We start from the raw sequence: 19,551 nt of genomic DNA on the forward strand, positions 1-19,551 counted from the left end.
TAGTGATGTCATGCACTCGTGGCTTCCGCATCCGCCGGTTGATAATTATTCGTCGACTATGGTTGCCGCAAGGCATGACGATATTATACGTTTACGAGTGACTATTGTCCTCCCGACAGCTATCGCTCAATTTTCTCTTATGCTGCTAATATTACTCGAGCGACCTAATCGCTCTCGCTGCGATACAGAGTTGGACAAAAATTGTATCGACGACTAACGATTGAATTAGAACCACTGTTAATCGGTAACCGTAATTAACGATTACGTTCATTTAAATCATTGATCGCAATTTTCGTATTTCTTGTTAATCGCGATTAACAACTGAGGCTAAGCTAATTTCGTAGAAATTTTTAAATATGTAGTAAAGTAGTAATCATGGTAAAGACAATTCGTAACGAAAGTAGATCGAAATATCCTTTCAATGCCATTGAAGGATCAACAATTATTAACAATATTATTATTATTAATAGTAATCCTTCAATACTGCAATATTTTTCACTGTTCTGCTGTTTTATTTACTTTCTAGCTAAACCGAAGGCTTTTACATACATTTAGTAATAATTAATCGACACTCTTGTTATTATTTCATTTCGTTTGCTGTATGATTTTATTGTCCGCTAAATAAATATATTTATACCTTAAATTGCCGCTTTCAATTCAATTGCCGATTTTTTGATGATTAATAACTTTAATCAATGACTGGCGATTACATTCACGAATCGATCATTTCAATCGTCGACTTTTCGGCGATTAACGTTTTCAAGCGTTTCCACTAAACATTTAATCGAATCAAAAATTTTAATCGATTCATAGTGAATTGAATCGATTCAACAATTTCTTATTTCGCGACAAAATCTACAGTATTTCTAAACATACTTTCGTGTACGAAGTCGTCAGCTTGTCCTGAACTGCGGCGGAGTTGGTCTGCTGCAATTTTCCCATAGCCAGAACCTGCATAAATTTAGATTTTCACGGTGCAGTATTTCAGTGATTGCTGGCACTTACACTATGGCGCGTGTACCGTTAAACGAGCCACGTATACAGAATAAATCTGCGAGAGAAGCGCACAGTTTAGACAATCGTAATCTGTTTATTTATTTTTATACTCGACGTTTGCTTCGTAGAACGTATATTCATATCTGTACAATCCGTAACAAGATATTTTCAAATTGTATAGAGGTTTTTATTTCGAAGTATATTTGCAATTGAACATTCAATAATTGTCTCTCGGACAGCGGACCATTTAATGATATTAATAACATTTATGACGATTCCCAGTTTCTTTCATTAATTTTCCCATACAAAAATTTTGAAGATATCTCGTATAGACTCATTTCTATTGTTCCTAATGTGACAGACGTTTATTGAATTGAATTACTGAAAATCGACTAATTAGGCGACAGTTTAAGCTCAGAATGACCCGGGAACAGTCCCTGAATTAATTACTGATATTCCAATTCAAGCAGAAACTAAACGCATGAGAATGTTTATTTTGGGTGGAAAATCATTGTTAAAGAGCTACGAATTATACGTTAAGCTGTAAGTTAATACGATACAGGCGATAAATATTTAAAGTGGAGAATCACGAAAACAAAAGGACGGAAATTTTCGCAATAGTCGGTTTCATATGCATTTAGGATTAAACCTAATTTGAATGTGAAGCTCATTTCACAATTGTGAAAGCTGCTTCCAACAGGCTTCTATGAATGTACAGTGAGTAAAAAAAAGTATTCGTACACCTAGTTTTTTTGCAATAGCTTTACACAAACAAAAACTATTTCGATTAACCCTTTGCACTCGAAGCCATTTCTTCTGGAATTCTGAAATAATTTCTTTAACTCATTGTATATTCATTTCATATAAGAAAGTGTATTTTATGCATACGAAATTAATTCGTATTATTCGTATGAACTTGACATAACCTTAACAATTATTCAAATGCAAACTTTGTTAGTACAGCGATTATTTTGCAACATGGTAGAACAATTTTATGGAGCCTCACAGTCACCACTCGAGTTGCAAAGGGTTAATAGTCTATTATGTACAAAGATAATGGGTAAATGAAGAATTTTCATTAACGCATAACAAAAAAATTAATGCAAGGAATACAAATATTTAACAGCAAAAAAGCATTCGTACACTTATAATTCGACTGCTAAATTTTAAGAAGCACACATGTATTCCAGCAATAATGACCAAAACGTAAACAACTGTTTGTTTAAATAGTAGCATTGGCCTGTACTGTGTCTCTAGTGCATCTTTGAACTCGGTACAAGCATCGTGACAGCGAAGAAAAGAGAAATACCAATATCGGTGCGAGATCGTGTTATTCTCCTTCGAAAACGTGGGGAAAGTTATAGAAAAATTGGTAAAGAACTGAATTTAGCTTTGACAACAGTGCAGAGCGTCAACTTCGAGGAAGATTGTGTGCTCTCAAACGGTACGAAATATTTTGCACTGTGCTGAAATATATGGCAGAGCTGCAATAAAAATACCATATATTAATAATATAAATAGAGAAAAGCGTCTAGGTTTCTCTAAAACGTACGTAAATAAACCCATCGAATTTTGGAAACGTGTTATCTTCTCGGATGAGACTAAATTTAACATTTTTGGGTCAGATGGGAAGAGATTTGTTTGGAGAAAACCTAATTACTGAGCTTCAACAAAGGTATATTAGAGCAACTGTGAAACACGGCGGAGGAAACGTAATGGTATGGGGCTGTATGGCGTACAGTGGTGTTGGAAACGTTACATTTATCAATGGGATAACGAATGCCACAAAGTATATCGAGGTGTTGCGGGACAATTTAGAAGAAAGTGCGGCTAAATTGGGCCTGACTGGAAATGACCACTTTCAGTAAGACAACGACCAAAAACATAATAAAAACACGAGAATGGATACTATACAATGTCCCTAAACAATAAATTACACCACCACAGTCCCCGGATATTAATCCAATAGAGAATTTATGGCAGCTGTTGGATATAGAAGTAAGAAAAAGAAAAATATCTAAGAAATCGGACCTACGAAGAGTAATTTTAAAAGAGTGGTAAAAAATATCAAAAGAAACAACTCAAAAACTGATGGAATCCATGCCAAGAAGACTGGAAACTATTATTGAAGCTAAAGGAATGCGCACAAAATATTAATTGCAATAGAGTACTGCAATAATCGTAAACTTTCAATTATAACTGAAGGTGTACGAATACTTTTTTGGTTCTCAAATTCTTGTATTTCTTGCATTACTTTCTTGTTATGCGTTATTAGAAATTCTTCATTTGTACATTATCTACATAGTAAACTACTAATTGAAATAGTTTTTGTTTATGTATTATTGGTTTGTCTAAAGTTATCGCAAAAAGACTGGGTGTACGAATACTTTTTTGACCCACTGTACTTCTTTATTCAAACGCGCATTATTGTAGGAACTGCGAAAATTTTAAACAGTTCCAATTTTATAATGTTCATCGGGTGGTTCGTATCAGTCACTTTGAAACCTTGGTACGTTTATCGTTAAAAATGACTATACTTTGGAAACTAGCTCGTTGTGCAGAGAAGTTCATTGGTGGTTGCGTCACCATGAATCATTCTATGCATAAAAACGGCTGGAAAGCAGCAGGAGAGAAGAAGGTTCTTCGATGAAACCAGCCCTTAGATGGTCGTTCCACGGTTCTTTTTCCCCCGGTCCGCGACCGATGACTTCATTACGCTAACGAGAATAGCTCGGGCGAGACAGATGATCGGGAATCTCGAGAGAGAGAGAGAGAGAGAGAGAGATTCGCGTGTTTGAATAATTAGTGAGCGACTCCCAGTAAAGAGATTTAATTATTTATCCACTTTAAAGCGTCGATCGTCCTAAGCACATACACTTAATGCAGTTAGGGGACCCGGGCCCTTCGCGAATCTTCGACGACTGATTGAGAATTCAGATGGCAAAGTAACCGGTTTGCAGTAAAGTGGCGATGTAATTTCCGATCTCTTAATGTTGAGTCTTTTTTCTTTATTTCGATTTGAGTTCAAGTTGGTTTGTAGAACAATTGAGATCGTAGAGTAGATTGTACAAATTTTGGTAAATTTTAGAATACGTTAGTCTTCGTGCAGGAGATTCTTCATTCGAAGGTGGACAATGATCTCCTTGTTAATATCATTTACAAGGTCATCTGGTTTTTAATATGGAAAAATATTAAATATTTACGCTGAACCATTTGAATACTTAGCTGTTGTTCTATTCATTTAAACAATTTTTTTTTATTAATTTTGTTCATATTAAAGCTGCTTATTATTTTAATAAACATTTTTTGATTAACGCTCCATACTGTTCGAAAACCATAAATAGACATCAAATAATTTTCCTTTAAAAATTGCGTTGCTTTGAACCAGAATTTAATGATATTTGCAACATTGCTCCATTTTTCTTGAACAAAGTAACTTTCCGTTGACAGTCGATAGCCGTTGAAAAACGAGTTTAACGAATGGCGCAACGATAAAATCTTCAAGGTTGCTAAGAAATGTCTCTGACTAATTCTTGACGTCACTTCAGGACGTTGATAAACAAATGAAGCGTTTTCAAAGGTAATGATTAAACAGAGCATTACTCTTATCTGAACGATAACAAACATGTACTTGTAGGTCATCGGTAAAATGGTTTTCGGACCTCGACAAACATAATAGAGCAATTTATGTAAAAAAAGGACGTTACTAACTTTCGTATTTTTTTAACGGTTTTTTTCAATGCAGTAGAAAATGCATTGATGGAGCATTATATGTCCATTTGTATAAATCGGTCTGAATTAAGTCAATGGACTGCTGATTTCAATGCAGAATAAAAATTTCCTATGTTATGTTATATTATATTATTGTATATTGTATTGTATAGTATTTTATTGTATTTGAATTTTATTTTATTTTATTGTATTTGAATTTTATTTTATTTCATTTTATTTTATTTTAATTGTCCTATGATACGCTATGCTATTCTCTAATTTTACTTATCCGTTTTTTAATCTATTCTAATTGGCTATTCACGAAAAAAATATTATTAGGAACAAAAGTTTATCCTTAAGAGTCACTCTATCTAAAATATACAACGTATCTAAGTGTTTTCAAATTTTAACCTAACATGGCGTTAGTCAGCGATCATAGCATTTATATCTGAACTACGAATTTTCTACATTAATGACGTCAAAAATTAGTAATCAAATGGAAAGCAGTACAAACCTTTAAAAAACTTTAAAATACTGTTCAAAAAACTTTAAGATACTATACTATTTTAAACTCATTAAGATGAGTAAGAAATCTACTAAAGGTAGCTGCACTATCTAATGATTTCTGCAAACAATTATTATTTTACACAAAAATCTACAATGCATTTATTTGTTATAAATAAAATAATTAAACAAGATAAAAGAATGTGTGATAATGATACGAATAAATGATTTATGGCGTTTTTTATGATCTGTAGTAAATGAAATCGAGAATAAAATGTTGGTTATTTTGCGTGTTTCAGGCTTCAATGGATTTGCCGCCCGACAAGGCAAAACTATTGAAACAGTACGACAACGAAAAGAAATGGGACATCATATGCGACCAAGTGAGTACAGGGTATATTAGATCGTCGATAGCTCGTTAACTTTCCCGTTGCTCATGGCTATTAAACACACCGAATGTAATCAATAGGGGTAATAAATTCACCAATGAGAAACCGACGAATTTATGTGTTCCCTTGCTATTGGGATCGTTTTGTGTATTACAGTGTAGGAGTGGGGACAATGATATTTTATTGAACGTATATACATATATATTGTTCAACTATAACACAACATATGACAATTACATGAATTATATATGATAATTTATGGATTGTCACATAATATTTTGACATTCAAATAGATTTCGAGTCGACTCTCACTTCTTTTGCGTCATTCGATCATTTAATTGTATCTTTTTTTAATGAAATATGGAGATTATTAATAATAGTGTTTTATTGAATTATTAAATATACTATTAATATAATATTTTGTGTGATAAAATTATAAAATATAGTAGTATGTATATTATACATTGTTACTAATATTTAAACTGTCTAATCCAAAACTTAGCAAATCATCACATCTATATATTATACAATCTATTTTCTATTATTTTGAATATAGAAATATACAAATATGATATATTATTAAATCTTTATTTAATGTAATGTAAAAGTTACATTGAGTTTACAACTATTCGCACGCAGACATAATCCTTGAAATACTAATGGAATTTAACAAATATTATAAATTGATATAATAAAATTTATACTGCTGTATTAAACATGTAAATATTGCTGCAATATTTCCAAATGTTTGTAATTTCCGAAAATTGTGGTAACATTTTCGATGAAAACGCGCTCGAACAATGGCGGCAGTTTTGTCGCTTCAACGAGATGGCATCTGTGAATGGTCCTCGCGAAATTGGCGCGATGTTGCCATTGTGACGAATTATGAGAGTGACGTAATCGGTCTTTAACTTGACGAACGTATTGTTAATCGGCGCGTTCTGACAATGAGATCCTCGCCTGCTTTGTTCCCATATAATTCCGCGCCGACCAACGAATGCGGGTTCACGACCCGTATTTTTATACCGACTGCCCGAATGTAAGCGTAACTTACACCTAGGCGAGTAACTCGATGACATTAATCGTGGCACGATAATTAATTAAAAGAGGGAACCACTTTTCATTTTTCATTTTTCATTTTTCATTAGTCTAATGGAATTTATACGCACGGGACTGGTCTAAAATGTTCTTTTATTCGTGTCTGTTTAGAAACAGACTCTTACTATTTTTAATTCATTTCTACAAAACTAATGATTATGTGAGGTAATCTATTATTTACGTTATTAGTACAATTAGTTTGAGTTTATCCATGTAATAAAAATAATAATAGATGTATCGATTAATGTTCATTCAAGTGGTAGTTTATTTTGTCTATAAATTATTACTTCTTAATATTATTAATAAAGCGAAATTATTAATTTACTTAGAAATTGTTACTTAGCAATAAGCGGATGTTATATCAGTAGGGTTGCAACTTTTCAATGCAAATATAAAGTTCATGACACATTGTTGTGTACCGATATGCGTTAGTTGACATTGACGAGTACAAATTGTCGGAGAAATGATTATGTATGACATGACTGTTGGCGAAGCAACTGTTGGTGAACTGAAAATTTCGGTGAATTAACTCTTTGCACTCGGAACCATTTTAAGTTTAGATCCGAAATTGCTATTTTCACCAGCTGTAGTATAGTACTTAGTATAATTTATGCGTGTGAAATTGAATTTTGTGACTGGTAAAACTGTCACGCTTTCAACAGAAGGGTCTTTAATAATGTCAACATTATTTTGTTAATTATATAACAATTTTCACCACTCGAGTGCAAAGGGTTAATATCATCGGCAAAACAAGATGTCTATGAAATAATCGTCGATGCGTTTAACGATAAACTATTTCCTCAAGTTTCGTACAGTTTTTCGAGCACTTTCGTTAACCTCGCAAAGTTAATACAACAATATATTATATTTAAAAAAAATTTTTCTTTCTCCATAAAACAATCGAGGTCACCACCAAACGGCATTGCATATTCTTTACTTGACGTTAATGTTCGTGTCATATATCGTGTCGAATTCAACGATCTGCTATTATCTTACTTTCCAACGAATGAAGTAAAATAAATCGAAATTTGTTAAATAATCTTACAACTAATTGTAAAAATGTAACACTAAATATGATCATGCAACGTTTTAAAATAATCTTTATCAAAACTAATATTTAAAAAATTGTTAAGAGCTATTATCTGTTACATCAGTCATAAAATTCAATTTTATGATGTATAAAATGCTGCAGGTTATATAAAATGGAAACACTGTAAGTCTCAAGATATATTTTGGATTTCCAGTCAAAATGGCTCCGACTGCAAAGGGTTAAAGAATATGCTATGCCATTTAGAAAATAAAGGCTTTTTTGACTTTTTAATTCAATATCTTGTCATCCAACCGATAAACTCGTCTTGGAAATATTTTCTATGAAATTAACAGAAGTGTTCGAAAAGATGTGTGTGAAGATGAAGGAATCACCCTGTATGAAGGCCAGTATCATCTGCGCGACATATTTAGTCATTTGCCCGCTTCGTATGCGTTTGTAGAGGTGTACTCGAGCGAGTTTAATCTCGAGTTTAATCGACGTCGGGCGAAAGTGTTATCGAAAGAGACGCCTCTTCTGATCCATGAAGAGCGTAGATGATGAAAGATGCATTAACGTAGAATGTAGATCGCTGAACCACACGTCACCCGTTGCACGATTTTCTCGAGTACAGGAAAGCTAGATCTTAACAGCTGGTCTTGCATTCATGATTCGCTTAGCATATTTGAGCCGTTGCAAGTGGAAATAGTGATATAAATAGAAAAAATTAATTTGCGTTAATTTTTTATTACGTACAACAACATAAAATTATTAAAATTCTTTCATGCAAGCTACTTTCAAGCTTGCGCCTAAAATAATAGAAACATATGAAATAGAATATTAAATGAAGTATGATTTAATAATATTACATCAACCTAGTAAAAGATTACTTACACCATTTTTTATTTAAACGGCTCATTTATAAGTAGACATATTTTGTATGAATATATATTGAAATGAATATAAGAAGCAACTATTTGGAATAATTCACTCCGAATTATTGTTTTTTATGCTGCTATTTGAAAATAAAAATAACACCGATTCGATTAAGATAATAACAATTTCAAATAATGACTTGTTGTATTTTTTATTCTGAATACGATAATGAAGCGTAACACTAAATAAATTGTCGCTAATGAACAGGTTGTCGAGATGAAACGTTAAAAAATGAGAAAAGGAAACTAAGAGGTAATACATGTATATAAATTATTGTTTTGGTAACGTCCTCCATTCGATTTTTCCGATACGCTTTAAAGAGGAATCACGAAGCAGAACGTAGTCTGTATCAATACTTCAATCTCCAAACAAGTTTTCGCTTTCTGGGCACTTTTTGTTCACTTGAAAGATAATCTCCCCAATATTGGATCGATCTCGTGTTATTTATCTACCTACGATGTACATTTTATCTGCTTCATGCAAAGTGGTACTGATATCTTGGTTGCACAAATAAACCTACTTACCGTGGCGTTATTATTTTATTCCATTTATTATGTCACATCAGTTGAGTACGTTGTACACTGAGTTTCATTCTATACTTAGTTATAAATAGGAACAGAAAAATTCTTTATACATAACCAGCCACGCCAGATCAATGTCGTGATAATATAAGAAAATGACTCCTTTTAACTTTATCTACAGACAGATTTCAAATAATCCTTTTGAAGTAGAAAATTAACCGATTAGTTATTGCAATATTTTAGAAGAGTTATAAGTCACTGTGATATATTTATTTTTCTTCGTATTTTGTTTGAACACGATACTTTTATGAAATATATAATTTAATAAAGAATATCAATATATCTCCTTCAGTCAATCAATTGTTTCCGACGAGTATACTCGTTGTGAAAAAATGGTATCATCTTTTGCAATGTTTTGTTACAACATACTATTTAATTTAGAGGAAACTTTTAGTAGGAATTTAATTTTCCACGGGACTTTAATAAAAACTTATTATTACAGATTCTAAATATAAATGTCAATTATAATTGTGATTAAATAAAGTTAAATCTAATGATGACGAATTTTTGTTCATAGTTTAAATTATAATAGAATTTTTAATAAGAATATAAATTATAATAGATTCTGAATAAAAATTTGAATTAGGATGAATTTATAATGTAGATTCGAAATGTAGTGAAATATCTGTCAAAAATATCTAAATAACCATCAATTTTTATGAACAATTTTCTGTAACCTTGAAGATAAGAACTGTTAATGAAAATTGTTAATATGACCATATAAGAACATAATGAAATATTTCCAACGGGTTGAAGTGTTTAAAATATGTATGCCAAGTGGACATAACTTTGCCGGTGAACTCAGCCCAAGGAAAGTAAAAAAAAATAGAGAGTGAACGTGAGCGTGTGTCTGATACGATCTTGTTTCCAACAGCCTTTTTGTGTTGCAGCGGTGACGAAGTCTTTGATTTACAACAAGCCCGTAGATAGCGTTGAAGGAACCGACAATTCGAATCATATGTGACAATTTCCAAGAGGGAGCAAGCGAATGCATAAGACTTTCAAGAGACATTCACACCGTATCTCTGTTGTCAGATTAACAATCAGTACAGGAAGAAAAGTTTGTAAACAAGTCGGACATATATGTATAACATCGTGGCAAATATATGTAGAACATTAAGAGCCATTCGTGCGTATAGGATCTTTCTGTCACTTTTATTTTCTCAATCTGGTCGCATTCAGTTACATTCATTACAAAAGCGCATTGGAAAGATTATTCGTGGTAAAACTATATAGGATGTTCATGCATAAATATCTAAGTTAACCCTTTGCACTCGGAAACATTTTAACTGTAAATCTGAAATAATTTTTCTGGTTCGTGGTATTTCTATTCTATTTAATGAAATAAATTTTTATGCATACGAAATTTATTCTTATGACTCCTGCAAACAGTATTACTACTTGATAATTTTTTAAATCTAAACCTTATTGTTACAAAAATTATTTTGCAACGTAATAGAATAATTTTAGTAGTGCCCCAGAGTCCACTCGAGTGCAAAGGGTTAATACCTCGTAAAGGGAAAATTACACGGTTTTACAATAGCTACAAGGTGCGCATAAATTATTCTTTCCATTTGTGACCTTTTCTAGTTATGAAAGTCAACTTCCATATTTTCACCCTCTATGGGCCGAATTTTTGTTTCTAGTTAAGATTAAGAGTATTTTGAAGTATCAAAGAAAACAAATATGGCGCGTTTGAAACATCGGGGAAAAAAGCAGGGTGATTTTGAAATGTGGAGCAGCATGCAATGATATTTCAAATATGAAAAGGAAGAATATTAAAAATTTGAAATATCAAAAAAGAAAACGTTATAATTTTGAAGTATCAACGGGAAAGATATTGGTAATTTAAAATATCAGGAAGAAGAATATTGAGCTTTCGCAAACATCAAAAAGAAAGGATACCCACTTATAATTTACATAATCGTCACCTGCACAGAATAATGCCAAATAAGAATGACCGAATAAAGTAGAATATTTCTAGACAAGTAACGTTGTTCTTGCAGAACGGTTTGTGCATAAAATTGTTCCTATGAACTACTAGCAAACCTGGCGAACTCCGTTTCGCCACCAGATGGCTTCGTTTTTTTGTAACATTTCGTTTGGGGATTAAAAGATGAAGAAAAGTTATTTTTTTTTGTTTTATAAACCATATTGGTTTGTAGTACATGCTATGTATCAGAGATGGCGCTGTATGTGAAAAATGATTTTCCCTGTTTTCCTGCTTTTCTGTTGAAATTTTTCCAGAATTTTGGTTGCTATAAACCTCACGGAGCCCGAGACCTTTCCAACGAATGCAAAACCGTGGAAATCGGTTTGTGCGTTCTGGAGTTATAGCGTCAGGAAGGAAAACCCGACTTATTTTTATATAATAGATTAGGTCCTTGAATAAGTTGTCGCTGTTTCGTAAAAGATGGCATTAGTAGTACTCCGTGCATGGAATTTCTAATGGTGACTCATCGGCAAGAAATTACTGTATGTAATCTTAAATTTCAGTGTATGAATGTTCACTATAGTGTCAACCACGCGTTTGTTTATTGGTTCTGAAGATGTCTACTTTTGTGTCGAATAAAGTGGTTTTGCGGGGAATTTTATTGCGCTACTTTATTTAAAAGAAATATGCATCTGAAGCACACAGAATTCTTGTTGAGACCGAATGAAACTATTACGGGAGATCGCTATCGACTTCAATTGACACGTTTGAGTCGAGCCCTAGAAGAAAAACGACCGCTATACGAGCAGAGACACGACAAAGTCATTTTGTTACACGACAACGCTCGGCCACGTGTTGCAAAACCAGTGAAGACCTACCTGTAAACCCTTAAATGGAAAGTTCTACTCCACCCGCTGTATTCACCAGGCATAGCTCCTTCTGATTTTCACCTATTCCGATCGATTGCACATGGCCTGGCTGAGCAGAGCTTCCATTCTTACGAAGAAACTAAAAAATGGATCGGTTCAAGGATTGCCTCAAAAGACGAATTTGTTTTTCCGACGCGGAATTCTTTTACTGCCAGAAAGATGGGAGAAAGTGGTTTCTAGTAATGGGCAATACTTTGAGTGAACTGATTTTGAACGTTATATTTTATATAAAGCTTCTATTTTGGGAAGAAAGCAGCGAAAACTCATTCAAGGTCCTAATATATTCATAGCATCTGAAATATTTACAACTTGTGTACCAATTATAAATGTTTATATCTTACGTATCAATTATAAATATTTACATCCTACGTACCAATTATAATCCCCTCTCGAAAGTTCGTCACACGAATGCTCGTAACGCTCGAGATAATCTGAAAAGTGAAGCTGCTTAATCTCCGCGGATCTCGTTCCCTTCGATCCAGACGACTCGTTAAATCCATTTTGTACTTTCCACGGTACCAGCAAAGCTCGCGAGGGAGGAAAAAAAAAGTAATTTCCACTCGAGACGAATTCCACCCTAGCTGTTTAACTCTCCTCGGTTTAACGAGCCGAATGGTCCACCTAAACCGCAGAAACCTTTCATGAACTTTTTCGGGAAATCCTTTATGCCTTTTCCCTTTCACTACGTCCGAACACAAAAGCAACTGAAGTACACGCGAACTGTTCCGTTCGCTCATAAAAAAAAGAAGAGCTTCAACGGCCATTTTACACGAACGAAGGAACCTACTGTCCAACTTACAAAACGGATCACGGTTTTTTTCGTACTATACAAATATGTCACAAGCTAATACTTTTTAGAAACATTTTCTACGTCAGTGCTCGTTTACGACGTGTATCTCTAGCTTTTGTATTTCTGTGGAATGCTTACGATTCTACGAAGTTTCTTCCGATTGCTCTTTCGTTTGTTCTTCAATTTTACAGTACAAAATTTACGTTTTAATTTATTATAATTACGTCATTAGTACTATTTTTATCGATGCTTTTTATTATACAATTTATCGAATTAATTTTGTGTTGACTGTAGTAAAAGTCGAGAAGTGACATAGAACACATAAAACAGCGAATAAATTGTACTAAAGATTATTGAATGTTGTCTTGTAACCCTTTGGTAAAAACAGCGTTAGATAAAAGTAATTAAAAGGTGTTCTTTTTTTAACACCTTTGATAGTATTAATATGGAAATAAACGTTGAGAATATATCACATTAAATTGCGCTTGAAATTCTTTTCATCGAATAGTATCAAATAGCTTCTAATCCATGCGTGTATGTCACATGTGTTAGTAATAATATTTTATTAACAATATTTTATCAATTTATTTAATAGAAAACTAAAAACATTAACACGAGTCTCTATACCAATTTTAGGGGCACGTCGACATCAACTACTTTAATAGCCATATAACAAAATTAAAATAAAAATATATTAGTCATTGTATAGTAAGCTCAACATCAAAAAATTCAAGTCATTTCGTTCAATTTAAAAGAATTTATTCTATTTTATTAAGTCATTAAGTACAAAATGCATACTTCATTTTATAATTTTACTATAAGATTCATGCATTTTATATTAAATGAACCAATAAAAGGTGTCTACATATTAATACGAGTCGCTGTATTTAAATGCTCTGAAAGCCGACGAGAGGTAATCCTTTATGCCTAATTACTAGACTGCGAATTTTATGCATTTATGGCACTATTGGTTGGTTACAATTTAAAACAGTAGAAAGATTACAGAAATTGTCGAATTGCAATGTATCTGGATGTGTATTAGGTTGCCCTATAAGTTTCTTCCGCTCTACGCTACGAGTGACTCTAAGTGGCTGTATTTATATAAATATGCAGGCTTATCTCTTAGCCGTTTATGGCATCGGTTTCAGTCGTCCCAGAGCTATTTCAAAGTACGTTTCGTTGGTGACAAAGTCTCTCTTAACATTTTTTCTGCGCCGTTCAATATGGAGAGCCAAAAGAAGCATTTGCGACATGTTTAGCTTCATTGCTTTAAAAAAGGCAATAGTGCAAAGGACACTGCAGACGAGAGTTGCACCGTTTACGGGAGTGGTACTACGACTATTAGGACCTTCCACGATTGGTTTAAAAACTTTAGAGCTGGTAATTTCGAGTTGAAAGATGAAGACCGCAGCGGCCGACCAGCAACGACGGATACGGACATTATCAAGACTGTGCTCACTGAAAATCCGCAATATAGTGTGCGTGAGATAGTGTATGCCACTAATATTCCCAAGACAACGGTACATAATCATTTAATCAGGATGGGATATGCGAATCGATATGAAGTTTGGGTTCCACACCTATTGACAGAGACCGGCCTTAGGAACCGCGTTTCTACGTGCGATTTGCTTTTCCAGCGACATGAAAGGGATCCTTTCTTAAAGGGACTTGTCACTGGAGACGAGACACAGATTTTACACGAAATTGTGCATCTAAAACGCACTTGGTCTAAGGAAAATAGACTTTCAACTGTTGCGAAGCCTGGATTTCATCCGAAGAAGGTTCCTTTGTACATTTGGTGGGACTGGAAAGGTGTAGTGTACTACGAGCACCTTCCTCAAGGTGATACGATCAATGCTCACAAATATTGAAATCAACTGGATCAATTAAAAAGCCGCCATAGCAGAACGACGGCCAGAATTGGCGAACCGACGAGGCGTCGTTTTCCATCGCGACAACGCAAGACCGTATGTTGCGTTGACAGTAATGCAAAAATTATTACAGTTTTATTGGGACGTTCTACCTCATCCTCCTAGCTCCCCAGACCTTGCTCCATCCGATTATCACTCATTCCTCTCCTTAAAAAATTCTCTGCGTGGTACATCTTTCAAATCCATAAGCGAAATAAAAACGCACCTAGATGAATATTTTGAAAAAAAAGCTTCAAGAATTTTGGAAAGGGGGCATAATGAGGCTTCCTGAGAGATGGAAGAAGGTTATAGAACAGAACGGTTCATATATAACATAATAAATCCACCTTAATCAACAAATATCGCGTATTCATTTCGCATAAAAGAAAGAGAAGGGACTTATGGGATACCCCAATATTTGGATCTATCAAAATGATTAAAGAAAGAGGGAACCTGTTTTCGGATAAAAATCCGTTAATTACCATATTTTAGATGCTGTTTCCCATAAAGTGCATTCGGCAAAATGCAACCGGCTGGGAAAGATGAACGGAGAATAAAAGCGGTCCTGCGCCGTGTAAGCGCGCGTTTATCGGGTTCCAGCGAAAACGGCTCGCATGCGGATTAGCATCGCACGAACGAATCCCCCTTTATCGTTCTCATTTATTTGCCCCTTCTCCGCATCCTCTCCTCTTTCACTAGCTGCAACACTTTCTCCGTGCACAATTCTAAGTCACTCCTCCCTGCGACGCATTCCACGAGATGAGTCGGTAACTGTTCCGCGCGCTTTTGACTTGCTAATGTTTCGTTCATCTCGCGCAGTTTCTCATTTCAATTGTGATTTATCGGTAGAATCTTGCGACACAACGCATTCGCTCCCGAACCTGAATCTAAGGTTTCATGGTGCATGGGAATTTTAGATCAGAAGCCTGCAATGTTCTCACGAATTTAGATCTTTCTAGGAGATCGTGTCGTTTCTTTTTCTACTGGCGTTCACCTATTTTTATTCGAAGCTGGATTTGGTTTCTAAACGCACAATAATTCTCAACTGTACATGTCATTTGAGTACTTAAAAATTGTAAACTTGTTTTTATTCGATTGCTGAAAGGGAATTTATATTTTGATGATTTTCGAAAAAAGTTCTTGGGCACACGTGAAAAATAAAACATTGTTTCGCATTTGTCATGAATAATATTATGTAAATATTGTGTGCGCGGTTGTTGATCCGGCTTGTAAGACCAACTTGTGTGTACGCGTTTGGTACAATGCAGTAGTGATACAGACGCTTGGTTGCTTCTATTTACACATTATTTACAACACTGTACAGGTATAATGTTCGCGATTTCTGAATGTGTTCGAATTTCTTATGTCGAGTTATAATTTCGTTTTTAGTATGAATGCGTTATGTTTGACTGTTTGCTTTGATCTATCTTTCGTTCGTCGTGTTCGGTCTGTTGTCACCTCGGTTTTCCGTTGATTGGTGGAGGGTATTTTTGGCAGAGGAAATGAAGCGTTTTTGATTGGATGTGGGTGTGTCGCAAGAAACTTGGAATGAGGAGTGGGGAATTTGGTAGAAAGTTCTGGTTTGTGTCGTCTTCTTCGTTACAGTAATATTTATGAATGGTTGTCCGTGCAACGGTACTGTAGGTCTGTTGCACGTGTTTTCCGTTCGTCGAGTCGAGATTCGTTAAGTATGGTAGTCGTAAAGTGATTTCGTTTGTGAAAATTTTAAAACATCAACCATAAAATCCGTGGCTGACTAATACGTGTAACTCGGCGACAATTGCTACATAGACCAGGATCTGCTTAATTGTTTTAAAATCCATTACATGCCTCGTTTTATTTGTTCTAGTCGACGAGGGATAATGAACAGTAGAATGATTTGATAGAAGTAATTCTCACAGCGAGAGTTGTTACAATAAATGTTGCACAATGATTGTGTCTCCAGGGAATCTGAAACGCGGCAGCTGCAATCAATATAATCGCGACTTATCAAATGAAGTCACTTTTCTAGATGCCTTCTTTTCAAATTGTTTGCAACAATTGAAGTACTTCCGAGTTCGTCCATTCGAATCATTAGAAATTTAATACATCATTGTCAACCTGAATTGACGAGACATTAAAAACACACATTAGGGTCTACGTGTAGGGTAGGCATTATTGTAAAACTGTAAACAAAATCCAAATTTCATGGCTCCAAGACAGAGATCAAAATATTAATAACTACACAGAGGATTTGATGCATTTATGCTAAATATGACTGGATGAAACTTATAACAGTGAAAAGATTCAAAATTAAAGAATAGCGATATATTAATTTCAACTTATTAGAATAATTAAATACAAAAACAAACTTCTTTGACTCTTATTTTTTACGACTAATGCAGACTATTCTATGGTACATGAACACCTGCAGTCTATTAATAACTAGGGAGACGAAAATTAAGTTATGAATTAAGAGAATGTTATCGTCGTTATTAAAATCTTGTAAAAATGTGACGACATGTTTCTTTTATATATAAAACAGGAAAACAACAATTGAATTTTACTGCACAATGCATTATAGAGATGTAGTAGATATTTCTACATAATGGAAATGAAGATTAGTGACCAGTCTGCGAATAAATCGTTGCAAAATGTACATATTAGGTTACTTAACTAAAGTGAGAAGGTATAATATAACAATACAATATAATATAATATATACATAATAATATAATAAATCGAAGGTAAAAGGTATTACATAAATAGATCACTACTGCTGACACTGCAATAAATTAGTATAGCAAGTTTGAATGAAAATCATTAATCTACGCTGGTGTACAGAGTTGTGCTAATTCAATTATATTCTAATGAATACAGAGATATACGGTAAAAATATATATTAAGAAAAAATAGTAATTTAGTAATTTGCGCAAAATCCAGCCGTGCCTAAGAAGTTAAATATCACTAGATCACGGTCAATTTCACTTTCACGGTTAACACCATACATTCTACGTTCGTCGTGATTACTGAGTCTATTTAAAAATTCGTGTAATTCCATCGTGTAATAACAGATCCCTTTCGTGATATGAATGGAACAAAGGTTTGTCATTTACCGAAGTTTACGGTTTGGAACAGCTCAGAATTAATTATAAATTCTGCTCCTTTGTTGTCCATTCTGTGTTGACGAACTGAAACGCGAGATGTGCGAATAAAAACGATTCTAGACCTTCTGTAGACTACGCGGTGCGTGAAAAGTGCGAATATTTTGTTGCCGTTACAACAGCTTGTTTTTGTGCCTCGGCAGTGTTTACATTGCAAGCGAAGGTTTTCGAATGAAACGAAGGCAGGATTCGTTCGTGTCGTGTCATGCTCTACGAAACTCGGAAAGGTGCGAAAGGAACTACCGTGAAAAACATTCAGAACATTACCGAGACTGTCTAGCTCATCGTGCAATGAAAAAATGCTTTTCTAGGACTCAGACGCAATAAATTTTGACTTCTTCTTTTCGATAACATGATGCTGAATTTCTTACAAAATATTTTATTTAACGTTATGTAATTTAACGAACTAGATGTCTCTCCAATTCATCTTAAAAAATACGAAATAACAATACTAATAGTAATAATAAAAATAGAATAATAATAACGAAAATAAAAGTGAAAACAATATCAATACAAATGTTTAAAACAAGGCATACTGAGCAAGCTTGCTGTTGATAACTTTGTAAATGTAGTTGATTTTTAAATTCATTACAAAATTAAGAATTAATTTAAAGAAAAAGCCAACATCGTTATTATAAGTGTTAGCAAAATTAAGAATCCTGTTCAAAATCAGTATAGACGAAAGAAGAAACATAACCCAAATAGAGATTAAATTCACGGTTAAATGCAATAGTTACAATTGAAAATAGCGTAAAGATTAAAGAAATTAAATACGTCAATTTTGCGTTTATTAAAATTATTTCGAAACATGATTTAATTATTTGCATACAATATACACACATAATTACTTGCATAATTATTTGCATAAAAATCCATAGTCTACTGATGAAGCACGAAAACAATTGTTTACTGTGCTGTGTACAATTTTGTATGCAGTAGACAAAGGTAATTGACAATTCTTCTCTGACTAAGTACGCGGCACGATATCGAATTTATTCATTCTACTCTTTCATTAAGTAATCTCAGAACTCCGAAGACATAAGAGAATTTAGTATCGACAAATACAAAATTAGAAATCGACAAATCGAAGTTAGATGTATGAATATTCTCATACAAATATTTTGGTAAAATTCTTAGCTGGTCAATAGCTCAATACATAAATCATTTTTAAATCTTGATAATTAAAGAAGAGACTAAACTCTAAATTTGATCAGGATGGCGATTTTGAAAACGTACTTGTTTAAAGCTCATTCAAACTGCCAAATCTATTTTTCTGTACTTTTTTATATACCAACAATAACACTGCTTATCTTCTATTTGGTCGATGCTCGACCCAATCGCTAAGTTACAATAATTAAAATAAAAGAACATTCAAAGCTAATCAAGCGATGCTTTTAATTTTATCCTAATCTGTGAACCCAGCACTTTTTGTTTCTGGTCGGTGTCTGTAACTCTCACGGTAGATGCCTAGAAGAAATCGTGCAAGAAAAGTCAGGTTATGTCAGGTTACGTAAGACACAGAAAAATATATCTTGAATATAAACAAAAAATTACCACCTTGAATATAACCAAAAATATTACGGTATATAACTGTGTGAAATCGA

General features: G+C 33.7%; 1 protein-coding gene across 7 annotated transcripts in view; it reads left to right on the forward strand.

Annotated features, from left to right (window-relative positions):
- Frl (formin-like protein) overlaps nucleotides 1-19,551 on the forward strand; it is a 102,389-nt gene that overhangs the window by 48,187 nt on the left and 34,651 nt on the right. For all 7 annotated transcript variants that reach the window (XR_013494648.1, XR_013494650.1, XR_013494649.1 and 4 more), the window contains exon 2: nucleotides 5,511-5,594. Coding sequence is in view for 4 of the 7 variants with exons in the window: in XM_078188059.1 (XP_078044185.1) it covers nucleotides 5,511-5,594 (84 nt within the window). In the remaining 3 variants the exon portion in view is untranslated. The remainder of the gene's footprint in view (nucleotides 1-5,510; nucleotides 5,595-19,551) is intronic.

Source organism: Augochlora pura, chromosome 7 (genome assembly GCF_028453695.1).
Source record: "Augochlora pura isolate Apur16 chromosome 7, APUR_v2.2.1, whole genome shotgun sequence".
Taxonomy (NCBI): domain Eukaryota; kingdom Metazoa; phylum Arthropoda; class Insecta; order Hymenoptera; family Halictidae; genus Augochlora; species Augochlora pura.